Raw genomic sequence first — 23,805 nt, 5'->3', positions numbered from 1 at the left:
ACACTTTCAAACACTTTCATTTATGATAGACGTTCATACATAGTGCTTCAAGTTATGTCTTTTCGATTCGTGAAGGAATAACCGTTGATCATGAAAGGACAAAGAAAACTGTGATGCTGTAAAAAGCATGAAGAACAGCGATCGCCTTTTGTTTGAAAAGAAGAAACATATGAACAAATCTATACTGTTTTATCTTACATTAGCAAATAATTGTAGGTAAAATAATAAATTAATTGACAGTGGCAAATACGTACTTAACCAATCATATTCCTCTTTTCATTTTTGAATACACGTGGGTTAGATTTCTCCTTAACCTTTAGCAATGACTGGTGTCTTACTTCACCAATAAACAACTGTGAATCTAGGCGCTATGAAATTATAAAAGTTTTGTAGATAATCGTGTACACGAAAATGTTGGTGAATGTGTGTAAATAATTATAGTGTGTAAGATTTATTTAAAGAGAAAGTAAAATGAATGACATGTAATAATTACGCAAATTTACACAAACATATAGCCTACTTCTTATGTATAACGTTGGTTCATTTTTAGCCTTAATAGTTTAGGGATTGGGGGGTTTAGGTTATATATTATGAACATTAAGTAATTAATAAAAATTAACATGGAAACTCAAAACGGCACGACGGTTAAAAGTAATAATCCTGCTCCAACAGTAGAACAGATTAACGCTGATCGAATAACACAGGTATTGTTAAATTAATTTTTTCTATGAACTGTAGTTTCTTTCTTCACATTCATCTATTCTATACTTATTTCAGCTTGCTAATAAATACTGGGCACCACATACTACGGACTCGCATCTTCCATTTAATTCTCAAATAGTGGAAGACATTTATGTGCAAGAAATATGTGCATCTAAGTTCTCCATTAGAAGAATCATGATGTTGGAATTTAGTCAATACTTAGAAAATTTTCTGTGGCCCAATTATGAAGTAAAAATGGCAACTCGTGCTCATACTATGTCCATCGTTGTTATGGTTAATGAAAAATTTCGAGAACGCGTTCAAGTTTGGGAAGCATTTGAAAAGAATCCCAAATACTTCCCAGAATTTTTCCAAAAAGTTCTGGAGGCATGTCTTGAAAAGAGCATAATGGACTTTGATTTAAAGGAACAAACCGCATTAATTGTTTTTCTAAATCACTGTTTTAATTCCATGGAAGTATTATTAGTTAGAGAAGAAGTAAAAAGATTAGTATCATTATCCATGTGGATATCACTGCAGCAAGGTCGCAGAGAATTAGAATTTAGAAAATATCCAAAATGGAGAAAGTACTGGAAAATCATTAGGAAAAAAGATGATCCTGATCATAAAGAGAAGTTAGAATGGGAGCGGAAATTTTTACATAGACTAATGATAAAATTTATGACAATATTGGAAACCATTTCAGAAGAAGGTAAGCTATAACACAATGGAGTCTATTTACTTTTGTATGATTTGATTATGATGAACAATTACAAATTTGATATATCTTTTCCAACAGGTCCACTTTTACCAGACAAAGTGCGTTATTGTGAAAGGTTTCTTGAATTAGTAATAGATTTGGAAGCTCTGTTACCAACTAGACGTTTCTTTAATACTGTGATGGATGATTGTCATTTGGTAGTGAGGTGCCAGTTATCAAATTTGTTACATCGTCCTGAAGGTGGTTTGTTCGGCCAGGTATGTTACATTATAAAATTTTTTGGTATAGGTAGAAATTGTGGACAAAAAATAAGACTTACTATTTTATAGTAAGATAACTAAGTTACACATTTAACGGTATATTGAAACCGATACATCATTTATACAAAAGACATGTGTCGATATAAATATAAATATTACATGAATATCTTAATAATAAAAAATTCCTTAATGATATTTGTATCAAAAAGTGATAAATGCAATGACAGTATTTATGAAATCTCACTTATATATTTTACTTGATAAATTAATTCAATATTTTACACCAGTAGGTGTATACCTTTACAAGGCAACTTTATTTCAAGGCACGTATAAATATAAATGTTAAATATTTTAAATGTGTATATATTCACGTGTAAAATATATATGCATATTTAAAATAGGTATTTTAAATTATGTTTAAAAGTATTGAGAAAAAGTGATATATCATGTTTTCCTAAAATAATTTAATTTTGATGATATTTCGAATTCTTATGATCCAATATCATTATATCAACTTTCCATCATTTTTTCAAGATTGATATATTTGAACACACAACCTTTTTTGTCTTCATAAGTCGCATATTTCCTAGTATTAAATCATGAGAGATATGTAATTCCATTAAAGTAATCACTGTAAACATGTTTTATGCATTTATCTATATTATAAGGAATTGCTGCAGAAATTCTCTTTACTACTGAAAGGCTCTAAATTGATAAAAAGTATTTGATCCTATTTGATATGTTAATTTAAAAATGTGGGAGAAAGCTACTATCTTCAGTCATAGAATAATTGTCTATAAAATTAATATCCCGCGTTGATAGCAGTCATTTCTTCGCCCCAATCAAGTCCTTCGATATTTTCCCCTGAATTACAGCAATTGCATGTTTTACCAAGTAAGAATGTAACCCTTCTTTGCCCAAATACACAAACGTATAGTATTAAAATTGCTTGAAGCAAGTTAATAATAATATGGCAATATTCTAATGCTTCGTAATTCAGCCGCGATAACAGTAGCGATAACCAACCGATACTCATTATTGCAAATAAGAAAACGAACATCCTAAAGCTGTATTTCATTTTGTGATGAATTCGACCATACGTGCTCATTCGTTTTATTCTGTTTGCCGTCGATAACGCGAAGCATAAATCGGCCATTATTGTACAAGCGATCGATGCAAATAATACGAAAATGCCAAGCCAACCAATTGTTTCCTGAGGCGGATACATCGTTCCAGTAACAATTGGTTTATTAGTTTCGAAGGCGAAATGTGCGAAAATCGCGGCGCCTGCTATACAAATTGTTGAACCCCAAACATATGTAGAATAGTAGCAGTATTTTCTACCGTCAGTTACTCTTAAAAATACATTTCGTGAACGGAAAGTGCTCCATACGTAATAACCCAAGGCGCTCAGCCAGAAAAATGCAGCTAGCAGCGAAACATACAAGACCGTATCTGAAAAAAATATTTCCATTGTTTAAATCCTTTTCAACCGAAACTATCTTATGCATAAATACAATTGAAATTTAATTTTCTTTTACGAATATTTTGCGTGACTCGTACCGGCAATCATGAAACTAACGTGATTACCGAATTCCGTAAAGATTCTGACCATTGAGGCACATTGACCAGCTATAAGGCACAGAGTCATGCTAGTTATCATATTTCCCACAAGATCACGCAGTTGTGGTAGAACAAAATACATAATTGCGACAACTAAGTAACTGGCTATTGATATCGCATGAAAAGTGGGATCGATTGCATGTTTCATCAAGTAATTCGTATCGGTCCATCCGACAACTACATCAGGTACACAGATCATTGCGTACGTCGCCACTAGTTGATCTCTGCTCAAAATTGCTTTGTCAGCGCAATAATGTCCAAATGGGTAGTCATAATGTATGGATAATGTATCGAGGTCATCCTCATCCATTAAATCCATAGCATCGTATTCGTAACTACTATCGTGCTCATGTTTTCTCTTTGTCAAATCGGTGGTATAGTGTCGCAAAACGCCAGAGGTCAATATCGCAAGGCGATCCTCGCCCGATCGATAATGATACACGTTCCATTGGTGCTCGTTAGGCTGACACTTAGGTCTTCCAATTTTCAGCTGATAAATCGGTTCAACTGCTCTGTTTCTTGAAATACCGTTGATCTTCTCCTCCACGAATTCTGGTCGCCACTCCGTTTCGTTCGTTCCCGTCAATGGCGTGCACGTGTCATCAACGAGAAGTTCTTCGGGCTCGCAACACTTTGCGACGCTAATCAAATCCGGCTTTTTGTCGGTGCTCGCGTGGACGAATCGGGGAAGATTGGCCCCTAGTGTACTGATGGTAATAAGTAATACACTCACGAGATAATACATGTCATCGAATCGACACCGTTCCTACTCTCGTGTTTTTGTTTCCGTACATTGGTTCTGGTTCGCTAACCAACTTCTCGTCTTTGCAGAGTTAACGTCTGCTCCTGATCGATTTCGCGAGGGCTACGGTTACCTCGAGGGCGTTGTTATTCACTCGTTCATCGCAAGGCGACGATGGATTTCCCGTGTGTGTTCATCGCCATACCTGCCAATGCTGCCAGCGGATTACCCGCCTAGCGAGACCTACCCCTGCCATACCAGCCGCCATCGCATCCTATTCATTTCCATTCTCTGTTGCACTATCTTTTTTGTCCCTCTCTCTCGCTCTCTCCCCCCCTCTACTTTTATTCACTCGCACAACCGACACGCTTACTCCTTTTTTCTCATTTTTCCCCTTCTCCACGGCTGTCTCATCATTCCCTTCGTCCCCCACTTTGATATCCATCTTTACTTTTTCATTCATTCTACATAAATGTTTGTTGTATTTTTTCGGTGATTTTTGTGTTTTTAGTTAGATAATATCGTGTATAGTTAGCCTTGCAATTGTATTCTGTAGTATTTGTAACATGATTATTTTTAATGATTTATTGCGGCGCTAATGTGATAACTTCACCGTCAGTATCTTATTTACGTGCGCTTCTTGTTTTGCTCTTTTGTGGACAAGCATTTTCTGTGTTATACAATCGCCTCGTCCTTGAATTTATCTCTCGTTTCTCATTTCTATTTTTTTTGTCACTTTAATTTTTCAGTATATAAATCTTGTTTATGAAACACGTCTTAACTACTACATAATAATTTCTGGAATGATTAGATGCATTTTATATACGATATGAGTGGAAAATCTATCATGCGTCATCATTTTCTAGAGAAAAATTGGGTACAAAATTTCCTTCTACGTCAATTCACCAATTAAAGACTTATGCTTTGATAGTTTTATTACTTACACGTTTCTTCATATAACTACTTCTCACATGCATACGTATATACGTGAACTTAGATATATATTTTACAAAGAATGAATCAATCCACAGTTACAAACTGCATTGCTACAAACGAAAATGAACAGATTTTTATAAATAATCTGTTTCCTCCGACAAATTTTACTTATTCTTAAATTAAAATTTATGTCTTCCTCATCATCAATTCTATATAGGTATTAGACTATACTATTATATTATGGATTACATTACAAAAAATATATTTATTTTGAAATTCTCCACAATCTGTTCTATACTTCAAAGGATTTTGCATCTTTCGCTGTAATATCCTTGATAACTAAAATATCGATCAGTAATACGTTGTTCCATTGGCGTGCAAAGTGTCGCGTTGCACATGATAATATTATAAATTGTCATTTGTTCACTCGATAAAACTATTACTCACAGTAGCGTGTGGGTCGTCACTCAGTATATATTATTGTTGTTTCTTTGTAGCATACTGATTTGTCGCGTCTGTGTCGAACAGGCTAATTGATTGCTCACGCACATTGCCTTGTTTAATCGTTGTAATTGCTTTATATTATGAAGAATGCAATTCTACTACGGCTATGTTTATCGAGCATTTTTTAATTCTTTTTTATGTAAAACTAAATAGCCACATTTGAAGAAAAATTAAATTTAATTCATTGTATGATTCACTATTACCTTTAAAACATATTTTCTTTCAATATACATGGCAAACAAAATCGTATAGCTTAGTACTATTTTTTGTATTTCATGTTACCTTATAAGATAAATTAATAGAGAAGTCAACTTATAAGATAATCTATTGCAATTACCTAATGCTATTATTTCTATCGCATTATGTTTTTCCGTTTACTTCATTACAATTCGTATTTTTTGGTTTCAACCTGCCACGTTTTAGGAAAGAGAAAATGAATATAACATATGCTTTGACACACGTAATTACAACAAGCGTGGTACGTGTCGACTAACATGTACTTGTTAATTAAAATACGTCATAAGGCTAAGTGATTTAAGATGAATCGTTCCATCGGAAGTGGTACTGTGTCGATTCATCAGAATAAAGAAGTGTGGTACGGGCATTTCCTGAGGAAAACATTACATCCACGAAATGACCACAACGAGTCGTTGAAATTGATGCATTTGATTGTACCTACGCGAGAAGCACTGATTTCTCCTTTTTTATTTGATACACTATTCATAATCTACGCCATTCGTGCAATAATTGACACATGATATTTGTCCTTTGATAACATTAATAGAGATTCTTAAATAATATACCATTACGTTAATGGTTGTGACGATTCTTTCGAGATTGTAAACACTATGTTAATAATGTTAAAAGTATTCAGACTAGGCGAACAGTATGAGAGTATTATGTTCCATACTAATTGTAATGTAGGCCGTCGTTCATCCTCATTATAGTCGGTGGAAGCGATATAGTACAGCCGTAAATTGAAGCGTTATTTAGTGACTATGTGAGAAGTAACCACAAGACTATCCAAGACTGTCCACATTTTGAATTTATGTAGACACTCTCCCTACATTAAACTAATCGAAAATGCTAGTATAAAAAAGATTATACGTTTGAGTGTTTTAGCTTACTAATAAAAAATCTTCGCATAAGCACTAGCATTATTGCGACAATTCAACTTCTTCAGGTAGCACCTCCTCGCATTCTTCATCTTCATAGGCTATCCAGGATTTTGGAAAACTGATTCCGCAAGGCCTCTTTTTTGCTAACAGTTTTCTGACACGTTTTCGCATTGCGACTAAGAGTAGGAATATTATCAATCCTTGTAGTGAGTTCAAAATATCCGTTGGTATCCTATGTTAAAACGAAAACGTCGTAAGAATTATGATTCATTTTTCTAATTAATAATGGATAAGAACGGGATGGAAATTACCACAAATCATTTTTAGTAGGATCAGCGAATGAGAGCACTTCAAAGATCCATGTGATGCCCATAACGAATATCAGTTTGACGTAAAGCAGACATTTAAAACGAAGTGCTCGTAAATTACTTCCGTTACAATCACGATACTCATGCCACAATCGCCAGCTGGTTAAACCAAGATAGATAATGTTCAATGTTAATAAAATAGCGATCGGCCCATAAAAGTACGCCCACGTTTCTGCAGGACCTGTAACACAAGACATTAACTTTAATTATTCTATAATGGTATTGAAAAGCTATCGAAGGTCATTCAAGTTTTATAATTATCAATTTTACCGTAAAACCAACAATTTTCCAGCCCGAAACCGGGTTTCAAGTGTGTTCCATCTACGTGATGAGTAATCAGACTTACTACCAAGAAACATGTTGGCCCACCCCATCCGATTATACAGTAAATGTTAAACAGCGTTTTATCTGTGATTGTAAATTGTTTGCACCTAGAAGAAGAGCATCGTAAAAATATGTGAGGAATAAATCCTGGACAGACCATTGGTTTGTAGAAATATTTTTATCGAACTTACCAAACTGTTCTCCATATGTTAAAGGAAACGACATTTAACCAAAAGAAAACTGATATGAAGGCAAAATATAAAATGAAAGCTAAAAACAATATAAAATGAATTATTAGTCCTTGATTCGAAAACATAAAGGATGAACATTATTGTATAGCATCGCAGGCTACTATTTTGTACCTAAAGTGATGCAAATATCGTTATCATCTTTGTTATATCTCAAATTTAGAATGGAAAGGATGATATAACTGACTGTCAGCGATGTAACTGCAGCCATCATCGCTTTGTCTTGAATCTCCCTTAATTCTGGCAATAAGACATAGACCGCCAATGTGGCGATCAGGAATACGACCGATATAATGCCTAGGATGGAGAATAATGTACTCTTCCACGTTATTGAATCAGTGGCTTCTTGGGCATCGAAACACACCATAGCGACTTGTGAGCTACTATTTTTCCGGTTCGCTACGCAGAAACTGGAAATTTTATGAAATCAAATGTTCACAAGATATTTTACGGATCGAGATAAGATAAATACAAGCAAGATCTTGTTTCTGAATATTCTATGTGGAGAACAGAAGGCAAACTTTTGAAATTAAAAGGTAGATATCATACATACTCCAGACTAGCCAATTTTGTATTATGCTAATTAGGAAGATTACCCTTAAATAAGAAGGACCTCTTTCAAGTAGACAAAAAGTTTAGGAAGATATTGAATCAGAATACATCGCTTACCTACTGCTTGGTATTTTGACATGATTCGTTGACACGAATTGTAGCCACGTTTCTCCGTAGATCTCAACTATTATGAATTTATCGTTCTCTAGAAAATCGGGATCTACTAGATAACCACCGAATTCACATTCCAAACGAACTTTTGTATCATCGGAGCAATTCATTCCACGCGACCACATCATACCATCCGGACAGCAGTTGACGTCGAGTGTCCAACTCGACGAGATCATGCATGTCAGGATAGTAATCCATAATAATTCTGAAAGAGAAGAAAAAACTGTTCTTAATCACATATCCATCATGAAATTGTTATTACTCGTGAAAATGGAATTGTATAAATTAGATTACAACACGCCTATATTGATATTATGATTTATTCGCAATCTATAGGAGTCGTTTGGGATTTTTAGTCGTTCCTGTATATATGAGAAAATTTTAAAAGGTCACATGTGTACATTTATATATTTGATAGTATATATGTGAAGGAATCCTCGTTTAGTTCGAACCCGCGTGATGGATGTCACGTTCTGTATTTCCAGCAACCTGCCTACCTTGTAGACTTATGATGGATTTTGTGTGTATCGGTTACCACAGCGATTTCCAATATTTTATCTTTACTTCTGATATCAGAATATAAGTGGTGTGTACATATCGACCTAGTAATGTACTGAGCAGTGGAACGATGAAATTGTTAATAATACACAGAATCGAGTCTGATAAATGAATAGAACAAAGGAGGAAAGGGTAAAGATATTTTTTACTCTTGATATCCTTTATAGGTCGAGGCGTCTTTATCTGACAAGCGCAATCATATGAAGAGAACATAAACAATATATTTCTGAAAACAATTAACTCTCGATAAGAGTTTATTAGTTGCAAAAATAATTATAATTTCTTCTACGAAATCACGTTCAATCAGGAAAATGTAGAGATTTAAGAATCACAATTCGGCGGTGGTAATCTAATTTAATGTCAGTTGTACATATGCTCGAACACTATAGAATGATCACACTGAAAAGAAGAAAGGATGCTTTTGTCAGCGTGGTGCATTTTATGCTCTCCTTGGCTTCGTTCAATGCCTGCATACGCAAGGCTGCTCCTTTTTTCATTGACTCACGTGCACCATACGTAGTGCTTTATTTTTTCGTGATTACCTCGATATTATCTCGGTTAATCCAATTTATCCCGTCACAGCATCTCATAATGGAGTACTATTTAAAGTACTCTACGCATTACTTAACACAATGTACACTATTCATCTTGGTCATTTATTTATATATATATATTAATAGAGGCATTATTTAATGATACGTTTTAAATTAAAATTAATACGTTGATGGTATAAAAACGAAGTATAGGGCTTATTAGAAAGCCGTTCATTGGGAAATATGACTTTACTTAGTATCACTTTAGTTCAACTGTATATAGTTCAACTGATATATATATATACAGTAGCCATGTATTTTCTTTTCAAGAATGTTTTATAGATGTTATAGCGATTGCACGCGCTGTTCGTTAAGACTGATTATCTCGGTGTGGTACGAAGATGAATGAAAATATCGAATTGTAGAATTTCTTATTTCTTCAGAAATAATTTCATAAAAGAGTTCATGTCTGAAAATTTATAACATAAAAATGTTCGATTATCTGTGCGATCACGTTTCCTATATCATTAATATCTCAAACGCATACAGAGTGTATTTATCATTTCTAGTTTTTTATTGTTTCTTGTCTTGATACTTGTCCTTTACAGTTCTTCACATAACCAGTACAAAAAAAATATTACTGTGTTTCTACAACCAGTATAACTGATGGTTGTCCCTCAAATTGCACCTATCTTTCTCGAATCATGAATAAACGGTTAGCGATTTCATAGAATAATTTATTGAAAATTTCCCAGAACATAAGCATGTCTGCATGTTTAAAAATATATCGTAATCAAAATTCTCCAGTAAATTATACCAAATTTATATTAGTACGCATCTAATTTTTTAATGCAGTAAATACTTCCTTAGTAAATGGTAGTTCTTAGTAAATGAATCTAGTTAGAATCTATGTACGAGCATACGCAAATAATAAAAAGTTTTTAAAGGTTTACATACCTTTACTTGACAACATGCCCGAATGTCTGCTATGTATCATATTTAACAACATTATCTTTTGACTTTTGTTACCGCATTACTTTGTTCTTCGCTTGTTTGCAAAATGACTTTATTTTCACGAAAATTCACCACTGATCTGTATAGTTCACAAGTTTAAAACTCTAACATTCACGTCAATTTGATTTATTCTTTGCTCAGAAATCAACTCGAATTTCTGAATCTTATCTTTATTAACTTTTTAATTGTTTGTTGTAATCAGTCCTCGGGAAAATATTTACATTGTCTAATGACCTTTGAATCGATCTCTGACACAATTCATATCATATTATATTTACTCTTCCCTTCTTTTTTGGGCTATTCGATGTTGAAGTTAAAGATGATAAATCTTTGTTTTTTGCACTTCCATCTTTAAAAGAAAAATGACGATAGAAAATATAAAGCTTTCCTCGATCGACTCTCCGTAGAAAAACAATCACCTCTGGTTTAGTTATTCATTTTGTGAATGAATGTTTTTTAGAAATATATTACGTATAAAACTAAGACCCTGAAAAAATGGCAAACAACGATGCGCGTCGACACACTTGCGTTTCGCGTGGAACTGAAATAATCTTGGATCAACGTACGTACCATGCTCACAGTATAGTGCGATCCTCTCCCTACTCTGGTAGCTCACAATTCACAACAGCTATGTTCAGCGTTTCTTTATCTCATCGTGGATTCTTGTTGAATTGGTTCGTTGTACCACTATTATGACTGCGATGCCACTTTTTCAGCGGACTAATAAGAGATTAACCATTGATGCATTCCTCTGTTCTCGTCAGCCTTATAAAATTAATTAACATTGAATATATCGAATCCTTTATTTCCTCTTTTACTTAATCATATGCGTAAAAATCAATTTGATATAGTTCAAAGTCTACGGCTAAAATTAATAGCAATTTTATTGCCAAGCATAGGTATTATCAGCGACATTACTGTCACGTCATCAGTTGTCGCTTGTACGTTCCTTAGCTTTAGATTAACTCGAGGCACAACATTGCTTTCCTTAGTTTAATTAATATTTTAAATATCTGAAACAATTTGAACGAATTATAAGACAATATTAATCCTAATTTCTTTTTAATCCATAATTGACAATATAAAGTTACGTTAATGTTTTCCTTTTACATTCACACATGATTCTGATATTAATTTGTACTTAAATTTTTTTTATTTGTCGAAAGAATTCCACCACGTATAATGTAGTCATGATTACTTCTTTAAACAATGAATTCATTTTGCGATAAAGTCGATACTCGAAACTGTAAATAGTTTAAAGTATTACAGCTTGATTGGCAGTAATGGTATGACGTATATCTCGTATAATCAACATGCTTCTTCGCTAGATAAATATTAACAATATTTTGTCATTTTCTACTTACAGTTATTAGAAATGTTGAAATTTTATGCCAGATTTGAAATCAATGAAGAAAGTGGCGACCCCCTCACTGATCACGATATGACACAACTGCATTATACGAAAATCACATCGCTTCAGGTATGAAATAATCTTGTATTGAACACTGCGACCGCTTAATCTATAGGCAAAAATAAGCAGAGATGTTGTATAAAATATGAGTAAACGCTTTATTACAGAGCCAGAAACGAATGCTGTACGCATAAAATCTGGTGATGCATTTTTCATTACAGCACACAAAAGTCGACTATATCATTGTGTTTACGTAATTACAGATTTTTTTATCGTGTATTAACAAATCCAAAACATGACTGTAAAATAATGTAATATAATGAAAACTTTAATTGCTACCTATTTTATATACATAATATTTGTCTACAACTTGTAACAAAGCATTAACTGAGACACATTTTCTTCGTGTTTTTGTCTGTAGATTAAGACCTTGTAGATTGCTAAATTACACTTGGAATATCCTATATATGAAAAAAGGATGCACGGCTAGCATTCCTCTCTTTCTCTCTAGCAGATTCTTAAATTAGTTTTTAATTAATTTGAACGTGAAAACAAGGCTTATGGTTTTGGTTCATCATTAATTCCTTACGTAACTAACACATGACTAAAACGAGCTGAAACGACGCACATTCTAATTCTAAAGAATTCTGTTCTAAAAAATTATTTTTTTCTCCATCATTGTTTCTTTCCCTTTTTCCTAAAATCTACTACTCAACTAATATATTTAAAAAAAGAGATACGAAAACGTAAACTAACATGAAATTCAATTCTGCGTAGAAAGCAGTGTTTGCAAAGTTCCCGGACTTACGAGGCTTTGCGTTAGCGAATGTGGCGAGTGTGGATACGAGAGAGGCTCTTTACAAACATTTCGGATTGCTCAGGTAACATTATCATATTCCTTTTCTCATTTACTTTATACGTTTTCAATGAATTACAAATAATTTATACGCTTATACAATTTCTTTTTTGTCTAAATTTTCAGTCAAGGGAAGTTGCGATCGATTGCTAGCTACTTAAATTTGGTGCCATCAGAGGAACGTGAGAAAGAAGAAAATTGGTACCGATATGATATAGAATTTTTGCGGGAACTTTTAGTAAGTTGAATAAAACGGTTGAAAAAGTAATAAGAGGATAACATAAGATCGTGAATAACGTAAATATCTTAATTTCAGATCTCACGTCATGAACGTAGAGCCTCTCAACTAGAGGAGCTGAACGAAATGCCACTTTATCCGACAGAAGAAATTATTTGGAATGAAAGTATCGTACCGACTGAATATTTTTCCGGCGAAGGCTGTTTGGCTCTACCGAAGTTGAATCTGCAATTCTTAACCCTGCACGATTATTTGTTGAGGAATTTCAATCTTTTCCGTCTTGAATCAACATGTATGTGTAAAATAATCACAGTCGACCAAGCAGTTACATAATGTAGTGAATAACCACATTGAATATTTATAGATGAAATACGACAAGACATTGAGGATGCTGTAAGCAGATTAAGTCCCTGGTAAGACAGCCTTGCTTTTAACAAATAGAAATGACTCAAGTATTTATTGATTATTTTTTCATTTCATGTAGGCGAGCCGAAGATGGTGGTGTCTATTTTGGCGGTTGGGCTAGAATGGCCCAGCCTATCACACAGTTTGCTGTAGTTGAAGTTGCAAAGCCCAATATAGGCGAAAAGAGACCGTCTAGAGTACGCGCTGATGTCACAATAAATTTGAGTGTTCGTAAAGAGATTAAATCCGAATGGGAGAACCTTCGAAAGCATGATGTCTGTTTTCTCATTACAGTTAAGCCAGAAAATCCAATAGGTAGGATTATCTCAAACAATTCGTTTATGCAATATTGTATTCTATACAATTGTAATGAATGATTAATTCGATAATTTACCTCGTTAAAAACATACAGGTACGAAATATAGTCACAAACTACCTTTCGTCCCACAAGTTGGATTAACAACTGTTCGAGGATGTGAAGTTGAAGGCATGTTAGACTCAAACGGCAGAGTAATAGAAGATGGCCCTGAGCCACGGCCAATTCTACCTGGAGATACTCGAACGTATAGAGTCTGGCTAGATTGTAATCAATACAGAATAGATATGGATAATGCAAGTCACGGTGGCGAGGATGTGTACGAGAGCTTTAATATCATAATGAGGCGTAAACCCAAAGAGAATAATTTTAAAGCAGTTCTAGAAACGATAAGAGAGCTTATGAATACAGAATGTGTCGTTCCCGATTGGCTTCATGACATAATTCTTGGATACGGTGATCCTGGTGCGGCTCGTTACGCTAGGTATACTAAATACATATAAGGTGTTTCAAACTAACAGATTGAATTAATTTAGTGTAAAATAATATTACCGGCCTACGTATATCATCTGTTTATGTCTTTTAAATATTTTTTAGAATGCCAAATGAAATTGCGACAATGGATTTCAACGACACATTCCTTGATATAAATCATTTGAAGTCTAGTTTCCCTCAACACGAGATTATAGTTTCTACTTCTGATGAATCGAAGTTAGTACGACCTTTTCGTTTAACGTTCGAAGATGTACTTACCAAACATAACAACGAACCAATAAGGAAAATTATTAGAGTAGAACCTCACGTACCACCCAGTAGAGGCCCTTATAAAGCCAATGAACCAAAAAGGTACAAAGAAAACTTTTTTTACCGATTAGTGAAACGACGGTTGCATATCTTATATATAATTTTTTTTACAGAAATCAGATTCCTTTTACTCCAACACAGGTTGAAGCTATTCGTGCTGGAATGCAACCGGGGCTAACGCTTGTCGTAGGTCCACCTGGTACTGGAAAAACAGATGTGGCTGTTCAAATCATATCGAATCTGTATCATAATTTTCCCAATCAACGAACGCTTATTGTTACGCATTCAAATCAGGCTCTTAATCAACTTTTTGAAAAAATTATGGCGCTTGACATTGACGAAAGGCATTTGCTACGTCTTGGTCATGGAGAGGAAGCATTAGAAACAGAAAAAGATTTCAGCAGATACGGTAGAGTTAACTACGTATTAGCCAAACGGTTAGATCTTCTGATGGAAGTTCAAAGGTTACAGGTTGGAAGCTTATGATACTTGTCTGCATACCTACATGATATTTGCATGTTTAAAGTATTCTTCATGTATACAGGAGTCCTTGAACGTAAAAGGCGATGTAGCTTACACGTGTGAAACAGCAGGACACTTCTTTATGTATCAAATACTCACAAGATGGGAGCGCTTTGAAGCTAGAATTAAACAAAGACAAGGGACAGGAAACAGCACATCTCATGCAATTATTGTAGACGAAGAATTTCCATTCCACAAATTTTTTGATAATGCACCACAACCATTATTTAAACGTAATACTTTTGAAGAAGATTTCGAAATAGCACGAAGTTGTTTCCGGTAAATTTATATTAAAAAAAAAAAAAATGAGGACTTAATATGAACAATATGTATTTAAATTTTAATTAAATGTCGTTGTTGTAGGTACATAGAACGAATTTTTGCCCAATTAGAAGAGTTTAGAGCTTTCGAATTGTTACGATCCGGTTTAGACAGATCAAAGTATTTGTTAGTAAAAGAAGCAAAAGTCATTGCTATGACTTGCACTCATGCTGCTCTTAAAAGACGCGAACTTGTAGACATGGGATTCAAGTACGACAATATCCTCATGGAAGAATCTGCTCAAATTTTAGAAATCGAGACTTTTATACCATTATTACTACAAAATCCTCAAGATGGATATAATCGATTAAAACGTTGGATAATGATAGGAGATCATCATCAGCTACCGCCAGTTATTAAGAATATGGCTTTTCAGAAGTATTCAAATATGGAACAATCCCTGTTCGCTAGGTTTGTTAGATTGGGTGTACCAACAGTTGATCTTGACGGCCAAGGTCGTGCAAGGCCCAGTATCTGTAATCTATACAATTGGCGTTACAAGAAGTTGGGTAATCTCGTGCACGTGGAAAACAGTTCGGAGTACTTAATAGCAAATGCTGGATTTTTATATGATTTTCAACTTATCAACGTTGAAGATTTCAATGGAGTGGGAGAAAGCGAACCTAGTGCTTACTTTTATCAAAATCTCGCTGAAGCTGAGTATTGCGTAGCTGTATTCATGTACATGCGTCTTTTGAGTTATCCAGCCGACAAAATTAGTATACTAACCACTTACAATGGACAAAAACATTTAATAAGAGACGTAATAAATATAAGATGCGCTAGTAATCCTTTAATAGGTCGACCAAACAAAGTAACAACAGTTGACAAATATCAGGGTCAGCAAAACGATTATATATTACTGTCTCTAGTGAAAACTCGTGCTGTGGGTCACTTACGAGATGCGCGCCGTTTAGTGGTTGCTATGTCAAGAGCACGACTAGGCCTTTACGTTTTTGCTAGAGTGTCCCTTTTTAAGAATTGTTTTGAATTAACACCCGCATTTGCTCAATTAATGCAACGGCCATTAAAACTGCAACTACTTCCTCAGGAACATTACCCCACAGACAGACTTAATGATGCTATTCCATCTGTTCCCCCAATGGAAATTGAAGACATGCCACATATGGCTAAATTTGTTTATGATTATTACATTGAAAAAGTTAGTGGTATGAAAGTAAGTTGAAACTTGTCATAATACCATACAAATAATAAATAATTAAGAGGTAGTATCTAATATTTAAGTATAAACTACAGGAGTCACAAAAAGCATGGCAGAAACCAGGTATGGTTCAGACACCCAGTAGCCCATCTCACAAAGTGCCTGCTCATCCTGGAGCAGATGATGATACAGATGATGAAGAGCTTAATCAACTGGAGGATGAACAGGAAAGTATCAAACCGAAAAATAAAGAATCAAAATTAGAACTAATTAAGAATTTAGTAGAAGATTCAGTTTCAGAAAGTGAAGACAATGATCGTTAAGAGGTAAACTCACATAATGAGAAAACAAAAATGAGGAAAATAAACGAATATTTTTATCGAAAATACGATCTTTTTATTAAAATTATATTTTTATTATACAACAACATACTATTAGACAATATCGTAGTAGAATTAAAAGTTGCTTCTATTTTGGATGTATTAGAAATAGCATCATACTCTGATTTTCTTATATTTAAGAGATTCTTATACATACGTGCGTTCATTTTTTAAATATTTCAAGTAAACAGATTCATATTCCGTTTCATCAGTGTATGTATTTGTCTTGGCATGTGTTTTTCTGTTTGTAACTTTTTGTGCCCCTCTGATAACTTTTTCGAATTTTCATTAATTAATTGCACGCGTGACGGAACATAACTATCATCGAATTTCATTGTCTTACTGGTAAAGTCTGGATGATATTCTTCGATAGAAGCTTTGATTCCTTTCGAATTCGGAACGTATTCCTCAGGATTATTTATAACACTTTTAGTACTAGGTTCGTAAGTTTCGTAAGATATCTTTGACGAATCTATAGAATTCGGAATATATCGTATTATATCCGGTATATTCCTATCATCCGATATCATAGGCGAGTATTCATTTGAAGATATTTGGGTTTGTTCCAACATACTCTTCCTACTTGGTACATAGTTAAAGTTTCCGCATAATTTTTTCGTAATTGGTGCATCTGGCACGTACTCTTCCAACGTATCATTTTTTAAGCTATCAATCGATAAATATCTTTTATTCTTATCATTTTTTATATCATTTGACGGCTTCATTATTGCATCGTTGTCTCCTAATTTATTCTTCAATAAAGCGTTACCATTATCTTTTCGGTGTGCGTAATTGGATGTTTTTTCGGGCATCTTTTCAGTCGCTTGACTGCATATTTCTTCCTTTTTTAATATTGTTTCGTGCGATTCTAATTTGACCGATTTTTTTTTCGTAGGCGATACATTTACTCTGATAGTAGGTAATGACGTAACATCTTTAATATTTTCTGATGGCTCAAATGAATATCTATACGATTTGCAAAAATATCTGTGTATATATATATAACTAACAATGACAATTATTTAATTATTTAATATCGTGCGATATAGCTATTGATGTACAGGTATACTTTTATCAAAAAGATGATAGATTTAAAGCAATAATCTTATATGTAACACCAAAAATTCATACGATTGTATATTAAATAAACACTCTTGTTTCATATCAATAAATATAAATATAACATCTACTAGCTATAAAACAATTTAAGTAAAATTTGGATCAAACGTAAAACAATGCTGCTTACGTGACATCGAATTGGCGGGCAGATTTTTTCCATTTACATTTCTTAAAATCCTGATGCGAGCCTTCCCTGTGAACATTGCGCAAAATTGCCTTCTCCAAAATTTTGTACAATGCAGCCCAATCTTCAAGATTAAGCCACTTGTTAGTCGAAACCTTTTTCTCTTTCATTTTGATCGTCTTCTCCTGAACAGTAACAATAGCCGTAGCTAAATAATTATCCGAAGCCTACGAACACAGCTTCTGTTTTACTTGTGTAGAGACAAGAACGTCTATTGACAGTTGTTAACAGCTGTGATGTGAGATACCTTGATTACTTCCAGATATTGGCCGTCGCGAAACATTCTTACGATTTACCGTAAATCGTTGGTTATTCGATTGTTCTTTTTCTGTATTATTAGTCTACGGTGATTTTTATATCATATATATACATGTATTCGTTGAAGAATTTGTTATATATTGATCTTCCTTGTACCTTCGTCTGAAAACGTCGCTCAGATACGATGTCAGTAGGGAATACTGACTCACGCATGTCAGCACGTGTAAATATGGGTAAACGAAAGTGAAGAATGAAAGTAAATTGAAAAGTATGTGTAAAAAGGTTTGATTTACGTTTACTAAATGAATGTTTATATTATATGTAACCACATTTATGTACGAAAAACTGATAAAACTTTAGGATGTGTCGTGTATTTCACTTTCTTCTGTTAGTTTATTGATGTTACTATAATATGAACTATTTTGTGTTGAGTTCTACTAAGCTAATGTTTCTATGAAAAATACATTTTATTAAGTAAAGAAATGAATCTTTTGACATTTAATGTATTGCGAAGTTAAAATTTGTACGCAAACAATATGCTTGTATTAATAATCGAAGGGTTTTTAATAATTGGGAATTTGTAAAAATATCGATGATTAAATACGATCATCGAAATGTATAAATATATTTGGTAAGATATTTTTATGCGATCGTGTTTCAGTTATTATATATACACTGTGTTCTTTAAAAAATAAGAAAGCAATACGAGTACAAAAAAATGCTGCCAGAGAAAAAGTCAAGTACTTTTGAAAGATTTATAATATTTAGCGAAACCGATGCCAAAACGGTGAAGGTATGTTCTAACCTAAACGTTGTTTTACATGCAACTGAATCTATTAAAACCATATCTATTTAATTTCAGGTTTTCAGTTATGGAATTGCTAGTTTAAGTTTAGCAATTGCACTTTATCGAATCAAACCTGTATGTATCTCACATGTCTTTATTATTTCATTTAGCTCAATGTTTTATATCTTTTATAATCATATCTTCAGTTTGCTAAATTTAGAAAACCGTCCAGTATACCATCTCGTTTTTTACACAAAAAAGTTCAGCTTCAAGGTATAGTGAAGTATATAGAATTTAGATGCGATACGCTTCTAATCGTTGATCACAAGCCGTTGATACCATTGCCACGATTAAACAGCAAAAAATATTTACCAATTAAAATAGCTGGCCTCGATGTAACGAATAATGGTAAATATTGATTAAATATTTAACAGCATCTTACTTTAGATAGTGTTTATTTATAGGTATCAGCTGGTTGCAGACAATTGTTAATGGGAAGAAAATAAGTTTCATACCTTTAACTAAAGAAAAAGATTATGTGAATTGTATAGTATCTATGCAACAAGATGAGGTAAAAACAATTATTGGATTTGCATACTTTTTTCTAGAAGGATCATATAAACTTATAACAAAAAATTATATAGGAACGTATACAGATTGGTGAAGAATTGACAAAACTTGGCTTTGCTGTGGCAAAAGAAGATCCTTTAAAAATAATGATGAAGGATCAAGATGTTTTAAATTATCAGAAGCGTTTGATAAGAGCACAAAAATGGGCACAACGTAAGAGAAATGGACACTGGCATTTTGTTAAGCATCCTACTCTATTATGGAGAATTCAACAGAGTTTAGATGAAAAAATGAAATCCATATTACCTACATTTATAGCACGACGACTTAATATTTGAACATAAGATTTTAAATGTATGATTTTGTGCTTGCTTAGTACTGAATCTTATTCTTGATACAGAATTAAAAAGGCTGGCATATATATTATTATATTATAATAAAAATATTTGTATAAAATAATGCGAAAACATCATTTAGCAAGTACTTAATACTGTGTTTGCAGTTTATTTTGTTTCTTCAAGAAGAAAAGTTTTAACATATATCTCTCTCATTTAGAAAGTAAAAAAAACAATATTTAAAATGAAAATTTTATTTTGATACCAGTATTATATACATCTCCCTTTACCAACTTTTATATAAAATTGAAATTGAACATTGTACATCACCATGCCCAAAATGGTATCTATTCGTATAATATTCAATTAAAAGTAAAGTATATCTATAAACATTTTCCATCAATTAATTCTTATACACATATTATGCATAAACTTTTTAAGTAGAAAAATAGATTGTATACAAAAATAGAAATAAACAATTTAATGGAAAATTTACACTATTTTTATAATTATATTAGACAAGTTTAATTTTACTTAAATTTTACAAACATATATGATCATCTAGTGCAAATTATTTTATTTATAGAATATTAATTTTACTTTATTATACAATTTTATTCTGAAATTTTAATTCATGTCAAAACATTTATAACAGAATACACTCTTTTCCACCTTTAAATAACTAAATAAAATTTGAATTTACAAAATGCATACATAGGTACATACATATATATTAAACATTATAATAATATATATATATATATATATATATATATTATGCAATATCGCATGGAAAGATTTGCAAAAAGACAACATTACCTTTAGTCTTGTTTACAAATCAAAATCACAGTCCCTAATATGTTTCCTATTTTTTTGTTTTGTTGGTTGTATGAAAACAATTAAGATACAACAAAATAAAACATTTTCTTTTAAATAATATTTTTTGGAATGTTATGTTTGAAAAACATAAGTAAAAAGTAATGTAAATGCACCATCAGTGAAGTAACGAAATGCACATACCATTACAAATATTATAAAATATAAAGAACAAGTCGTGATATGTTTTGGAATTAATACAGAACTTTTAACATAAGGAAGAAAGATACAACAAAGTTTTAATATAAACATATATAGAACTTTCAACTTTTATATACTTGCTTACTTCTTAGGGGGATCATTTTTCTTTTCCACAGATTTCGATTTTGTAGACTGAGTTACTTGAGCAGTATTTTTAGCAGAACCATTTTCTGGTTTTATTGTTGCTTTATTATCCTTGTTTGATACGTCAGATTTAGTCTGTGAATTAGAGTTATCTTTCTTTATTTCCTTGGAAGTATCTTTTTTAATCTCTTTGGAAGCATCTTTTTTAGTTTCCTTGGAAGTATCTTTCTTAACTTCCTTGGGCATATTTTTCTTTACCTCCTCTGCTGCTGGTTTTGGAGTTGTAGTAGTAGACTGTGATGTAGATTTTGATGTGGTTACCTTTGGTGCTGCATTTAAATTTTGTGTCGTTTGTACTTTAACAGTTGGTTCTGGAGTAGATTTTGTAATAGTTTTTTGTTTAATTACTGGTTTGACATTTGTAGGTTTCGTTTCTACTCTAATATTTGGTGTGTCTGAAGCTGTTGGAAGAGGTTCTTCTCGTCTCTGTCTCTTTGTACTTGAAGACTGTTTATCACCTGTTAAGTCTGGGAATGCTCGTTTTAATGGAACTCTCATAATACAATTATTCCAAGGAGAACCAAGCCATAAATATTCATTATATATGTAAGCAGAACTAATATTCTTAATTTTTTTATTAGTTGAATATACTGCTTCTAAAATTTTTCCAGTTTTATCCATCCTAAGTATTATTGAGGTTTCGTTTAAACCTGGCATAAGGTCTAATGAAAACACTGTATGTAAAACTCTTTCTGCGTAGTAATTTGGATAAACATCTTCTAACAAATTAAATGGAGCTTCTAGTGAATATAACAATCTAGATAACATTTTTCGTATATATGGATGTGGAATAAGAGATTGGTGGATTGCAGGATGTTCAGAATCTATACTAACAACCAAAGATACTAAAAATCCGCCTTGTCCATCAGTATGTACATTATCAGGTATTCCAGGTAAACCTTCCACAAAGTATTCTTGTTGACCAACTTTTGGACCATTCAAGTGATACTTAAGAATACGCGAGTTCATACAATCAACTACAATTACAAAGCTTTCATCATCACTTAGTAAAACTCCATTTGCAAATCCTATATTTTTTATTAGTACTTCATTTTGTTTTGTTTTTGCATTATATCGTACAAGACTGTAAAAAATAACTATTAATATATAGAATAAAATAGTAATGTTATATTCATACCTTCCTGATGGATTAGCAAGAAATACATATGTTCCTTTATGAAGTGGAAACTCTGAAGACGAATATGACCAATAAATATCTCCATTCTTTGCAACATCCAAAGCATTAACTATTTTTGGAATTTTTCCATCAATAGGAATAGAGCTATTGACTATATTTACATACTTCCTTGTATTAACGTCAACTTTAAAAATACCATAATAAGCATCAGCTACATACAGTTCACCTCTATCATTGAATTTTAAACCCAAAGGTCTACCACATTTTTCTTCTTGCCATAGACCATCTGCAAATGTTATTTTGAATTATAGATAGTAACATCATGATGGATATTTATATATAGAGTATATTGCAAAGTAATATGATGTTACAATATTTATTTATGATATAAAGAATAGAAATAAAAATGATTACTCAGCAAATTTGTTCATAAAATAAATACATAAATAAAATGTTCATGAAGTAAATACATAACTAAATGTTTAAAAGCAAAAATTAAATTGAAACATTTATTAGTGACTACTCTCAGATACATACCGCATTTCTGACCAAATCTTACGATTGGTATCAGCCGATCTTTTTCGATTTGTACAACGTAACCTCCGCGTACACCGGTATATAGTTTTCCATTATATGCTGCAAAATATTCTGGGCCTCTGATTTCTCCCAAAAATAACGCTTCTACCCCTTGTAATCGATTTTTTAATTCAAATTGATGTTGTACATCGGCTGGCAATTTTATGCTGAAATATTATTTGCAAAATTATATATTAAGCAAATTATTTACTTAATACACTTTTTTTTTGCCTTGTAATAAATTGTGAATATTATACCTGTACTCAGAATATTCCGCTATGGGAGGTAAACCTGGTAAATAAGTGATGACAGCTAACAAGAAGCTAATATATACTATTACGGTGCCGATGGATTTTAAGTACCCCATTATTTAAACGATAAACTATTATTATTTGTGAAATATGTCTTCTTATTTAATCGATGTTTCAAAGCAACTTTAAAAAGGCTCCTAATACTTTTTCATTTCGACATGAAATGATATCGAGAAAAAAGAAACACTAGTTTTCCGTAACTGTATCTTGCCGGTGTAGGTAACGGTATTCACGAGAACCTAATGGCGGTAAGTTATACACCTTAAAACACGTATTCATGCCAACGACATTAAATAAAGTCCAAATAAGTTCCACGCGGACGGAAGATGTCAATGTCATCAATTTCCGTTAATGATATGTAACAATAATATTATCAACGTATGTATATATATGTGAATACTTTTTATTTTGATGCATTTCGCTAGTCATTACATGACTATTTACTCATATGGAATTTACTTCTGACATTGAATATTTTTTGATCATTTGTCTGATAAGTTTATGCTAAAATATTAAT

The 23,805-nt window shown here is 32.7% G+C and overlaps 6 protein-coding genes across 8 annotated transcripts; 2 read left to right on the top strand and 4 right to left on the bottom strand.

Annotated features, from left to right (window-relative positions):
* The first annotated feature begins 6 nt into the window (after positions 1 to 6).
* LOC143430206 (RNA helicase aquarius) lies at positions 7 to 16,921 on the top strand. The gene is made up of 15 exons (XM_076906248.1): positions 7 to 704; positions 778 to 1,414; positions 1,502 to 1,680; positions 11,741 to 11,854; positions 12,563 to 12,666; positions 12,768 to 12,879; positions 12,958 to 13,171; positions 13,244 to 13,292; positions 13,364 to 13,599; positions 13,697 to 14,084; positions 14,198 to 14,446; positions 14,518 to 14,875; positions 14,949 to 15,205; positions 15,290 to 16,424; positions 16,505 to 16,921. Exons 1-15 carry the CDS (start codon positions 621 to 623, stop codon positions 16,730 to 16,732), a joined length of 4,344 nt encoding a protein of 1,447 aa, XP_076762363.1. The 5' UTR covers positions 7 to 620; the 3' UTR covers positions 16,733 to 16,921.
* Mthl5 (G-protein coupled receptor Mth-like 5) lies at positions 1,625 to 4,341 on the bottom strand. The gene is made up of 2 exons (XM_076906278.1): positions 3,247 to 4,341; positions 1,625 to 3,138 (listed from the first exon to the last, which is right to left on the bottom strand). The coding sequence occupies exons 1-2, from the start codon at positions 4,049 to 4,051 to the stop codon at positions 2,486 to 2,488; spliced, it is 1,458 nt and encodes a 485-aa protein (XP_076762393.1). The 5' UTR covers positions 4,052 to 4,341; the 3' UTR covers positions 1,625 to 2,485.
* Positions 4,958 to 10,557, bottom strand: LOC143430221 (G-protein coupled receptor Mth2). Its single transcript, XM_076906280.1, has 7 exons — positions 10,318 to 10,557; positions 8,216 to 8,474; positions 7,661 to 7,956; positions 7,490 to 7,568; positions 7,245 to 7,405; positions 6,918 to 7,155; positions 4,958 to 6,838 (listed from the first exon to the last, which is right to left on the bottom strand). The coding sequence occupies exons 1-7, from the start codon at positions 10,367 to 10,369 to the stop codon at positions 6,646 to 6,648; spliced, it is 1,278 nt and encodes a 425-aa protein (XP_076762395.1). The 5' UTR covers positions 10,370 to 10,557; the 3' UTR covers positions 4,958 to 6,645.
* Positions 16,783 to 18,685, bottom strand: LOC143430223 (uncharacterized). 2 transcript variants are annotated; one of them, XM_076906287.1, is made up of 4 exons: positions 18,507 to 18,685; positions 18,340 to 18,433; positions 18,036 to 18,259; positions 16,783 to 17,755 (listed from the first exon to the last, which is right to left on the bottom strand). In XM_076906287.1, the coding sequence occupies exons 2-4, from the start codon at positions 18,373 to 18,375 to the stop codon at positions 16,969 to 16,971; spliced, it is 1,047 nt and encodes a 348-aa protein (XP_076762402.1). In that variant the 5' UTR covers positions 18,376 to 18,433; positions 18,507 to 18,685; the 3' UTR covers positions 16,783 to 16,968. The 2 variants fall into 2 exon arrangements, with proteins under 2 accessions (XP_076762402.1, XP_076762403.1); XM_076906288.1 differs by lacking the exon at positions 18,507 to 18,685 and having other exon boundaries at positions 18,036 to 18,274; positions 18,340 to 18,438.
* LOC143430225 (protein C3orf33) lies at positions 18,494 to 20,235 on the top strand. 2 transcript variants are annotated; one of them, XM_076906291.1, is made up of 6 exons: positions 18,494 to 18,618; positions 19,012 to 19,143; positions 19,213 to 19,272; positions 19,344 to 19,545; positions 19,602 to 19,708; positions 19,782 to 20,235. In XM_076906291.1, exons 2-6 carry the CDS (start codon positions 19,069 to 19,071, stop codon positions 20,043 to 20,045), a joined length of 708 nt encoding a protein of 235 aa, XP_076762406.1. In that variant the 5' UTR covers positions 18,494 to 18,618; positions 19,012 to 19,068; the 3' UTR covers positions 20,046 to 20,235. The 2 variants fall into 2 exon arrangements, with proteins under 2 accessions (XP_076762406.1, XP_076762405.1); XM_076906290.1 differs by lacking the exon at positions 18,494 to 18,618 and having other exon boundaries at positions 18,961 to 19,143.
* Positions 20,236 to 20,280: 45 nt separating this feature from the next.
* LOC143430217 (adipocyte plasma membrane-associated protein Hemomucin) lies at positions 20,281 to 23,427 on the bottom strand. The gene is made up of 4 exons (XM_076906274.1): positions 23,235 to 23,427; positions 22,939 to 23,144; positions 22,402 to 22,687; positions 20,281 to 22,347 (listed from the first exon to the last, which is right to left on the bottom strand). Exons 1-4 carry the CDS (start codon positions 23,342 to 23,344, stop codon positions 21,201 to 21,203), a joined length of 1,749 nt encoding a protein of 582 aa, XP_076762389.1. The 5' UTR covers positions 23,345 to 23,427; the 3' UTR covers positions 20,281 to 21,200.
* Positions 23,428 to 23,805: the final 378 nt, after the last annotated feature.

Source organism: Xylocopa sonorina, chromosome 13 (genome assembly GCF_050948175.1).
Source record: "Xylocopa sonorina isolate GNS202 chromosome 13, iyXylSono1_principal, whole genome shotgun sequence".
In the NCBI taxonomy this organism is placed as follows: Eukaryota; Metazoa; Arthropoda; class Insecta; order Hymenoptera; family Apidae; genus Xylocopa; species Xylocopa sonorina.
This window is presented reverse-complemented; position numbering and strand designations above follow the sequence as displayed.

Excerpts from the sequence above, each read along its gene's own strand:
- LOC143430221 (XM_076906280.1), bottom strand. The coding sequence starts at position 10,369 with ATGTTGTTAAATATGATACATAGCAGACATTCGGGCATGTTGTCAAGT. Across the intron at positions 7,156-7,244 it reads GGAAAATTGTTGGTTTTACG|GTCCTGCAGAAACGTGGGCG; the intron begins GTAAAATTGATA and ends CTTGTGTTACAG. Across the intron at positions 6,839-6,917 it reads CCTACTAAAAATGATTTGTG|GATACCAACGGATATTTTGA; the intron begins GTAATTTCCATC and ends GTTTTAACATAG.
- LOC143430223 (XM_076906287.1), bottom strand. The coding sequence starts at position 18,375 with ATGTTTCGCGACGGCCAATATCTGGAAGTAATCAAG. Across the intron at positions 18,260-18,339 it reads AATATCTGGAAGTAATCAAG|GCTTCGGATAATTATTTAGC; the intron begins GTATCTCACATC and ends CTGTGTTCGTAG. Across the intron at positions 17,756-18,035 it reads GCCCGCCAATTCGATGTCAC|ATATTCATTTGAGCCATCAG; the intron begins GTAAGCAGCATT and ends CAAATCGTATAG.
- LOC143430217 (XM_076906274.1), bottom strand. The coding sequence starts at position 23,344 with ATGGGGTACTTAAAATCCATCGGCACCGTAATAGTATATATTAGCTTC. Across the intron at positions 23,145-23,234 it reads GCGGAATATTCTGAGTACAG|CATAAAATTGCCAGCCGATG; the intron begins GTATAATATTCA and ends ATAATATTTCAG. Across the intron at positions 22,348-22,401 it reads CTTGCTAATCCATCAGGAAG|TCTTGTACGATATAATGCAA; the intron begins GTATGAATATAA and ends TATTTTTTACAG.
- LOC143430225 (XM_076906291.1), top strand. The coding sequence starts at position 19,069 with ATGCTGCCAGAGAAAAAGTCAAGTACTTTTGAAAGATTTATAATATTT. Across the intron at positions 19,144-19,212 it reads CCGATGCCAAAACGGTGAAG|GTTTTCAGTTATGGAATTGC; the intron begins GTATGTTCTAAC and ends ATTTAATTTCAG. Across the intron at positions 19,709-19,781 it reads TATCTATGCAACAAGATGAG|GAACGTATACAGATTGGTGA; the intron begins GTAAAAACAATT and ends AAAATTATATAG.
- LOC143430206 (XM_076906248.1), top strand. The coding sequence starts at position 621 with ATGGAAACTCAAAACGGCACGACGGTTAAAAGTAATAATCCTGCTCCA. Across the intron at positions 14,876-14,948 it reads TGGAAGTTCAAAGGTTACAG|GAGTCCTTGAACGTAAAAGG; the intron begins GTTGGAAGCTTA and ends TCATGTATACAG. Across the intron at positions 16,425-16,504 it reads AAAAAGTTAGTGGTATGAAA|GAGTCACAAAAAGCATGGCA; the intron begins GTAAGTTGAAAC and ends TATAAACTACAG.
- Mthl5 (XM_076906278.1), bottom strand. The coding sequence starts at position 4,051 with ATGTATTATCTCGTGAGTGTATTACTTATTACCATCAGTACACTAGGG. Across the intron at positions 3,139-3,246 it reads CGTTAGTTTCATGATTGCCG|ATACGGTCTTGTATGTTTCG; the intron begins GTACGAGTCACG and ends TATTTTTTTCAG.